At 46.5% G+C, this 9,059-nt stretch overlaps 1 protein-coding gene across 4 annotated transcripts; it reads right to left on the reverse strand.

Annotated features, from left to right (window-relative positions):
* Nucleotides 1–511: 511 nt before the first annotated feature.
* agfg2 (ArfGAP with FG repeats 2) lies at nt 512–7,536 on the reverse strand. Of its 4 annotated transcripts, none has more exons than XM_061274567.1 (14): nt 7,186–7,535; nt 6,300–6,393; nt 6,086–6,201; nt 5,745–5,883; nt 5,575–5,674; nt 5,423–5,506; nt 5,302–5,334; nt 3,713–3,910; nt 2,846–2,921; nt 2,676–2,719; nt 2,213–2,299; nt 2,037–2,126; nt 1,328–1,398; nt 512–1,253 (listed from the first exon to the last, which is right to left on the reverse strand). In XM_061274567.1, the coding sequence occupies exons 1-14, from the start codon at nt 7,350–7,352 to the stop codon at nt 1,206–1,208; spliced, it is 1,347 nt and encodes a 448-aa protein (XP_061130551.1). In that variant the 5' UTR covers nt 7,353–7,535; the 3' UTR covers nt 512–1,205. The 4 variants fall into 4 exon arrangements, with proteins under 4 accessions (XP_061130551.1, XP_061130545.1, XP_061130564.1 ...); XM_061274561.1 differs by having other exon boundaries at nt 5,575–5,680; nt 7,186–7,534; XM_061274580.1 differs by lacking the exon at nt 2,213–2,299 and having other exon boundaries at nt 5,575–5,680; nt 7,186–7,536.
* Nucleotides 7,537–9,059: the final 1,523 nt, after the last annotated feature.

Below are 9,059 nucleotides of genomic sequence, written 5' to 3' on the forward strand. Positions count from 1 at the left end.
CTTTCATCAGTAGAAACACGTGCATGTACGTATTTAAAAAGTAGGAATACCGATTCAACTCGTACTTATCTTCACTGAGGTCGAGTACACCCGACAATTATGCAGAGTTTGGTTTTATTTAAGTTATTATTTATTGATATAAAATTTGTCATGACTTTTATATGCAAGATATTTTCATCAAGATACTGCGGGCCTTGCATACTTGTGGATTTCCCTACTAGCCAATTTCCCCCCGTGGAAAATGCATATTTTATTGTAAATTGATTTGCGTTTCGGGAGGTTTTATTTTTTTATTCGGGTTGCCTGGTCCCGAGCAACCGGGGATCCATGCTATGGCGTAATTTGAGCACAAAGCAAGCAATGCATCCCATAATTCCGTCGGCCTTTCTAAAATAGGAGTTCTATTGCTAAAGCAGGCTGCGCGTTATGCAACACGCATCCCAAAGTAACCTCGAGGCTTTGGGGGGAAACGGGCAACGTGCGACCCCTTGCGGAGAAATCCAGAAGGGACTTGGTGTAAAAGAGCTTTTATTTTCTGGAAAGCAACACTCGCTTAGGCAGCAGTAAAGGGTCGAACGGATTTTATGAATACTTGCCATGACAAAGACGTGGTTAAAACAATCCTTAAGTAAACCCCCATGTTAAAAAAAAAAAAAAAAAACACAACATTTTGGTCCAGTGGATGCACTATTATAAGTTTTTCTGTAATAGCTTTTTTCTTTTTTTACATTCAGTAGCTTATTTTTTTTAGTCGTATATTTTTTTAGCCCTCAAAACTCATGCAGCCTGGCAGTGGTTAACATCTTTGAAAAAAAAAAAAAACAGAAGACAGGCTTTAAGGCGGTGATCCTTCAAAAACTTTATCTTTATCTTTTACTTATTAGGCTTAAAAACTGAAAATTTAGTTTGCTTTTTTTTTTTTTTGGAGCAGGGAGGGGGTGAAAGCAAAGTAGCGATGCGTTGGGTGTATATTTCTGCCCTCCTCCCCCCCCCAAAAAAATAAATAAAAATGCTAGAGGCATCAAAGTAGATCTTGCTAGTTGAAGTCATAATTACATTCAGGCTTTTTTTTTTTTTTTAAACACACGCACACAAATAATCACATAAATACGGGGACATTAGGACGAGGAGGAAAATACTCCAGAGGCATTGACGAGGCAGAGGCGACTACGACAGTCCACTTCTCCCAGAGACAGACGGCTGAGTCAGATAAAAGGGTTTCGCGACGTGCCGCGACTGGGGTAAACGTTCCCCTGAAAGAGAGCGAGCCTTAAAGGAAGTTGCTTCATGGCGCCTCGTCCGATTTGTACGAAAAAGGGGTACTCACGGTAAAAGGGTTCACCGACATGGGCCGAGGGACTTTGGGTTGCGAGTCGCACGCGGGGAAGGCGGCGAAGCCTGAAAACATTTGAGAGAGCGGATCACGTGAAAATAAATAAATAAAGGCATACCGTTTTTTTTCATGTATAATGCGCAAAATTTAACTAATTTATTGTCCTAAAATCTGGGGTGCGCATTATACATGGATACATTTTTATTTTTTTAATCCGGATATGATACGGAGGCCGCCATTACAGATGCGCTTTCTTCTCTGCTGTTCACTTCGAACACAATGCTGTGGTATCAGACAAGGCTTGCTCGATCATCTGCTTGTTTGCTGTCACAATGTGCCCTACACAAATCCGAAACTTTTCTTCGCTATCGAGTTTGCTAGCGCATGCGCAGTGATACTGACCGGCAGAACATCCGGTTGTTCCCAAAGATGATCTTTTTTCTGAAATCATTTTACCTTCACGGACTTAAGTAGGAGTCCAAATTTGGGTGCGTATTATACATGGGTACAGGCTTTTTTCCAGCATCAAGATACCATTTTTAGGGTGCGTATTATACAATGGGGCGCATTATACATGAAAAAAAACCGGTATATTCTTTATCCTCCTCTGGTTATTGCGATGCGCAAACAAGCCTTTTGTATCTTCAGTTTGGGTTGTCCGCATAACGCTGCCCTACAAATGAGAAATTCAAGTGCGCGTTACCGTTGGCTTCCTGGTTATTGGCGCCCTCTTGAGGAAAGGAGGCAGGCGGGGGGAACACTGACGTGGGCGTGGTGACCAAAGCGCCGTCGCCTGGGGAAACAACGTTTGGGATCGGTCGCTTAGGCTGCAGGACTGAGGACAACCCCCCACCCGCTCCAAAACTAACAAAAAATCACCTCCTGGGGAACTGCTGAAAGGGTTACTGGGGGAGAGTGCATCAGGCTGCTGGCAAGTGGCGCCTGAGCTGAACGGGTTGGGGAACGCTAGGGCCCACACACACACAGAAACACATATTAGCTAGCATAGTAGCCTCGACAACACGCTAGCACTAACTAAGGCATTGTTACACATGGGCAAACAAATGTGTGTACTAGTCAGTGAACTCAACTTTTGGAATATACATATGAAAATAGAAAGTGGAATAGACCGTTAGTAGCAAGAGAAGCACAATCATACTCTTAGTTTGAGTTTTGGGGCGCATTCAAGGACCCTCACTAAAAGAATTGGTCTAAGAAAAACAATGAACAACAAATGAATTCCACTTGATTGCGCTGCATCTTATTTTATTGCTTTAGCCAAATGAGTGAATCCACGAGTTCTTCAGCCAATAATGAGGATATCAAATCGTGTTCAGCTTACCTGTAAATGTTTGTGAGGCAGAAGTCGTATCAACGCCCGGGGAGCTGGTGGGAGAAGAGAATTTAGGGGATTCAGAAAAGGGCAGAGAAGTGAAAATTTCAACCCTCCAACAAATAAACAAAATTAAATACATGAAAAATAAATAAATTAATGAATGAATAAATACATGCCTGGCCGGAGTGGAGCTAGAAGAGATCCGGCTGCCAAACAAGGTGCTATACTGTGGAGGCCCAGCAGGTGGTGGTGCTGCAGACAAACAATTCACACGGGCTTTTTCACTTCAAATTATAAACTGGGTTCAAATCTACGGAAGAGGATTAGGGCCAGTGAAGAAAAGAAAAAGAGGGGTGACAGGATTCCGACTTTTTTCTCGGAATTCTGACTTTAAAGTGGGAATTCTGACTTTATTCTCAGAATTGTGACTTTAAAGTCAGAAGTCCCACTTTAAAGTCAGAATTCCCACTTTAAAGTCAGAATTCTGAGAATAAAGTCAGAATTCTGAGAAAAAAAGTCAGAATCCTGTCACCCTTCGTTTTTTTTTTTCTTCACTGGCCCTAATCCTCTTCCGTACCCAAATCGAATACTGAAATGAAGAAAAAAATGCTTTTAACGTAGCCAGGGAACAATCTCACTTCCTCAACACACACACACAAAAAAAAAAAAAAGCCACCTTGACGAGTCAAAAGCAGCTGATTTTAAACCGATTAAAACGAGTCAAGCGGCTCCTTTGAAGCTAACTGCGCGCGATGGGGAGAAAACAATGAGCATAATTCAACCTTGGCATTTGGAGGAAGGACGTTACGCAATCTAGCTGAGCAAGCCGTGACAATCCGGATCACACGCAGACTCCACGGCTATGCTTTATTAAATCCCACCTGCCGATACGAGCGTTACTACAACTGACTGCGGATTTCTGCTTGAATAGTGTTTGGATCCCCTTGCTGAAAACTTAGAAATGAAATGAATCGTCACTTTTTTTTGTACATGGTGGGGTGTCCCTCAATGGTGAGGTGAATTGCCGGTCGACAGTGGCATACCTGTGTCCGAGAAGACGCTATCCAGTTGGGACACCGCAGCGTACCTGTCCTGGGCGTTGGCCGTGGTCTGCTTCTGCTGCTGGGATAGAGAGTGAGGAAGAGGGGGCTGCAGCTGTTTCAGACCTCCAAAGTCCAAGCTGAGAGATTTGGGGAAGGCTCTGAAGGGCCCCGTGGCGCCCGATGTTGACACCGTGCGACCTGGGACCGACACAAAAAAAAAAATAATAAGAGGGAAAAGCCCCGGACAAAGATCATCAAACACCAACATCCCAATGTGAATACAAACAAACACCCTAAGTGCTTAGTCAGGGCAAGTTTTCATGCTGCAAGAGGAGATACAAAGAAAATAGACACAAAGACCGGCAAGGTTAGCATCTTAGCAGGTAGCGGACATTCGCCACAGAGCATGCTAGCAGCTGATAAAGCCTCTCTTTTGTTTCCACTTGTTATCAACTAGCTCCACCCTCAAAATCAAATACCAACACATCAGCTTGCTAATATAAAGCGCTGAACCGACGATGTGGTGAATATGTTCGACTCGCTGTAGTCGAGCGAGTTTTCTACTATGTTGTTTCAGCGTACAAACACCATCGCAACAGTAAAAAAAACAAAGGGAGGGGTTAGCATGGTTAGCATCTCAGCGTGCAGCAACCATTGGCCACAACACAGCATGCAGTCTTTTTTGTTCCCTGAGCAGTACAATTTGTATTATTACTTTTTTAAAAGTAGTACCGTTTTTTTCCATGTATAATGCGCAAAATTTAACTAATATATTGTCCTAAAATCTGGGGTGCGCATTATACATGGGTACAATTTTTTTTAATATATATTTTTTTAATCCGGATATGATACGGAGGCCGCCATTACAGATGCGCTTTCTTTCTTCTCTGCTGTTCACTTCAAACACAATGCTCTGGTATCAGACAAGGCTTGCTCGATCACTTGCTCGTTTGCTGTCACAATGTACCCTACGCAAATCCGAAACATTTCTTCGCTATCGGGTTTGCTAGCGCATGGACAGTGATACTGACCGGCAGAATAACATCCGGTTGTTCCCAAAGATGATCTTTTTTCTCAAATCATTTTACATTAATCGACTTAAGTAGGAGTCAAAATTTGGGTGCGTATTATACATGGGTACAGGCTTTTTTCCAGCATCGACATGCCATTTTTAGGGTGCGTATTATACATGGGGGCGCATTATACATGGAAAAAAACGGTATTTTGTTTTATTAAAAAGTAAGCAATTAGCTATACTCTGGAAATCACCTTGAAATAGCAAACTCCTTCCACGTGTTCAATACGTGCGACTAGCGGCCGTTGTGGAGCGACGCTAAGGAGTATTTTTGGAAAAGCTAATGTGTAGGCACTGCCGGATTACAGCGGTGCCCCACATATTTATTTTTAAGTGCTTTGCCGCCGACGCAGAGTGAAATATCAGCAGCCCACCGCTGACCACAGGCAGCAGCCGCGGCCGCCTAAAAATAGCAACGCGAGGACCGGCGCGGCGAACGACTCGATGCGTGAGCTACGTAGCTTACGGACGTTACGGACGCAGACAGCAAATGCACCGGTGGGACGGGTCTTACCTAACGTGAAGTGTTTTTTGAAAGAACTAGCGGCTACGAGGTCAAGAAGACACAAGGCAGAAAAGGGCGTTAATCTGAAAGGACCCATCAAGAGGGAGCAGAACGCCGTTAGGACGCCCACCTGAAGGACGGGGGAGGGCGGGGAAGGAAGGCGGGTGAGCTAACGAGCCCGGCCGCTGTCTCTCAATCCCACACACGTTCTGTTCTACGGAAAAAAAATAAATAAAAGTTTGAAAAGGTATCGTCGTCAAACGGTTCCGCCGGCGACGATACCTTTCAGCGACGGATCCCGGAAGCTTTGGGAGCGCGTGGGCCGCGCGGTGAAGGCGTCGGGCCGGGCGTCAGCGGGCGAGGCTCGATCCCACTGCGCCATCTGCGACTGCAAGAAAAGCTCGCCGGCTGAGTCGGCGGCGTCCCGACCGGCGTCGGGGAGACTCTCTCACCAGCGTCCTGGCGGGCCGGGCGTTGGGAGGTAAGTTGTGAAGGGGCTGGCCGGCAAGTGGGCCGTGAACCAGGACGGTCTGGACACCTGGGCTCCAAGGTCCCTCCACATCTCTCCGGTTCTTACTTTTGGAAAAATGCCTGCAAGAAAAAACGGGGTGAACGTCACTGGATGGTCCCAAAGGTGACAAGCTGCGGGAAAAAGGACCTCTTGGCTCCGCCTCCACAAACCAAAGTCTGACGAGTGTGGGATGCTAACGCCCGAAAATGTTTTTTCACTTATTTATTCATGTTGATTGATTTATTTACTATTTATGTTTTGCGCGAACGTGTGTCGGCTCACCATTTCTTCTTCTCGTATTTGTCCTGCAGGAACTCTTTGAACTTCTGCGAGTCCTTCATGTCGGAGCAGCCATCTGTCTTGGGCTCAAAGGCGCACAGCCACGTCCTCCTGCCGACCTGAGGACAGACATCAGCAGTTTGTGATCGCCCGCAATCCCGGGAGAAGGCGGACCGACGTTTTTCGGCGGCTGCTCCTTTGCTGCAGCCTCACTCACCTGGTTGCCGTGGTTTTGGAGGAATTCCACTTCCTGTTGGGAGAAGGTCGTCATGGAGATGGACTTGACCCTGTGCGGAGGGTTGAGGCCTCGCCTGGGGTAGGATGGCGAGTGGATAAAAAAAAAAAAAAAACATATGTTGTCATTCGGGCCAGAGGAAACAGCAGGTGTTGGGATCTTCTGATGTGTGGGAATCTTCATCCATGCTTTCTACGGAAGGCTGTGTGAGCATTTCTTTGAGAGCTTTTCTATCCAGTTTAAGTTCCATCTACTCGCGTACTCTTTGTCCTCACTTGTAGTTTGACCTCATTTTAGCGTGTAGACGTAGTAGTGTGCAGAAACACACTTTGCACGGACAAAGAGCGCGTTAGTAATAAAACTATTGGATCGATGCTCAAAGCGACGATTATTCGATATCCTTCATGTCAAGCTTATCGTCCTCACGAAGAGTAGGACAGCGTCGGTACACGTTACTACCGAGCCGCGCTGGTCGACGCAATTGTTCTGCTAGTGCGTCCTGATCTTGAGGCTGGAGATCAAGAACGCTGAAACACAACAGTGAGTGGTTGCCCGGGCCGGCCTTCCCGTGGAGTGCGAGGAGTGGGCTGGACATGCAAAATCAATGTGTCCACACACATCAACATACACACGCCCACACTCCAGAGGAGCTGCTGGAAGGGACGGCAAGACACAAACCTTGCACCCGAGGACTGCTTTTAAATGGCTGTGGGAAGACAGAGAGTGTGTCAACATGCGTGGAATGCGCTTCTCGCGATTGCACCAGCGTGTGCGACGGTGCTGCAATCTGCGGGCCTGCCACTTTGGCTCCACTCTGCAGCAACAACAATTGCATGATGACACGGGGCTGAGTGCAGATGCTACTCACAGCATTCCGGAGCACGAGGTGCACACGAAGGTGCCCACGGTCACGTCCGTGTACGTCACACCGGGCTGGTTGCACTCGAAGCAATGTTTGTTTACTCCCGACTGGGCCAGCTCCCGGACCTTGCGTGCGCAAATCTCCTGGTTGTCCCGGTGCTTGCGGTTCGACATCGTGGATCCGGAGGAGGGGCGGGGTGGGGGCTTGGTCGAGCCACCGTCCGAGCTCCGTCTCCCGGGCTCTCCGCCACTTCACCGCCGCATTGTGGGGCGGGGGGCGTGGGGGTCGAGGGGGCAGTGGTTGGAGAAAACGCCACTCAGCTCCTGCTTCACGCGGAGGGGGGTGGGGGAGTCAAACCCAACGAGATGCGTCACATAAACGGAAACATGCTTACTTTCTTCAGAATAAAAGCATTCAACCGGACGTGTGTCACACTGTTTTGAAAACGCGACCAAGATCATTATTTGCATACGAGGTGTCAAAAAGGCAAATCATTTCATTCGTCTACCTATCTATGCTTTTATTGTTTGTTTTTTAGCAGGAAGTGAATATTTATGACGAGTTGAGCCTGCTTTTGATCAGCAAAATCACGTGACTCTTCAGGCTTCTGTTGGCATGGCTGCGTGACGTCATCCGCGTGGCATTCAGAGCTCTCGGCGTAATACTTTACCGCAGGGGTCCCCAAACTTTTTCCTGTGAGGGCCACATAACCTTTCCCTTCTCTGATGGCGGGCCGGTGGCAGTTTGTAACAGAAAAAGTGTGACGATCGTAGGGGAGCTTAAAAAAATTATTGTTTTCCAGAAAGCCACACATAACCAAATAACGGTTATTTAATAACCCTTTCCAGGTTCTTTACAGAAAAAAAGTCAGGAAACAAATAATAACACTATTAATGAAATAAATAATAACTAAACCCTCTCTGAGTTCTTCACAGAAAAAACAGGAAATAAATAACTAAATAACTCTCTCTGGGTTCTTCATAGAAAAAAAAACATGGAACATTAACTTTCTGTTGTGCCATGCACAATCTTAACAGATAAAAGTTCAGCTCAGTTGTCAGAGCAGAACCTCTCTGACACATATGAGCAGTCTCTTAAAGTTCTTGTGTTCCTTCCTTATAATCCTTTTGTAGGTTCCAGTAGGCTTGTAGACACTGCTGTCTTTTTTGTTAAAGTTTGATAGTGCGTCATAGTCTGGAGTAAAATTTGTTGTGGCAATTCTTAGGCGAGATCCGAGGTGTTGGTCCGTTTACCTCGATCTGTGACGGGTAGATGTTGACGTTCATGTGGCTGAACGTCACGTCGCGTACGTCGAGCCAAATTGGCAACTCTTTTAAACGCTCGGCACTGCTTTACTTGGGCGACATTTTAACGGAAGGATTCCAGGGGAAGGTTTGTGGGTGGCTTTAGCGCAAAACTGCATCTGAAAGCTCAGCGCGCAAATTACAAGAATGCTGTCGTCACAGCCCACGCTCTAAATTCGGGACTGATACAAATAGAGCGCGAGTGCGCCATGTCCGTACACGCACTTGTGAGTGTGCACCGAGCTTTCTGACACGGCTTCCGGTAGTAAATGCGCAGGCGAGCGCTTCCCCATCTACTGGGGAAACGCAGTCATTGCAGGCAAAATGAGCAAAAAAAAAAAAAAAGTTTAATAATACAATTTATTCAGGGTTGGCGGGCCAGATTAAACGGTCCCGCGGGCCGTATCCGGCCCGCGGGCCGTAGTTTGGTGACCCCTGCTTTACCGATTGTATATGAAAAGAACGAACACGGGTGGTACCAAAAATCAGTTAAAAAGCATTTTCCATGCCCCGTATTTTAACAAATTGTACAGTTTGGCACTGCATGGCTTCAGACGCTTATTTTTCCACAAAGAA

The sequence above is a fragment of the Syngnathus typhle genome, linkage group LG1 (genome assembly GCF_033458585.1).
Source record: "Syngnathus typhle isolate RoL2023-S1 ecotype Sweden linkage group LG1, RoL_Styp_1.0, whole genome shotgun sequence".
NCBI lineage: Eukaryota > Metazoa > Chordata > Actinopteri > Syngnathiformes > Syngnathidae > Syngnathus > Syngnathus typhle.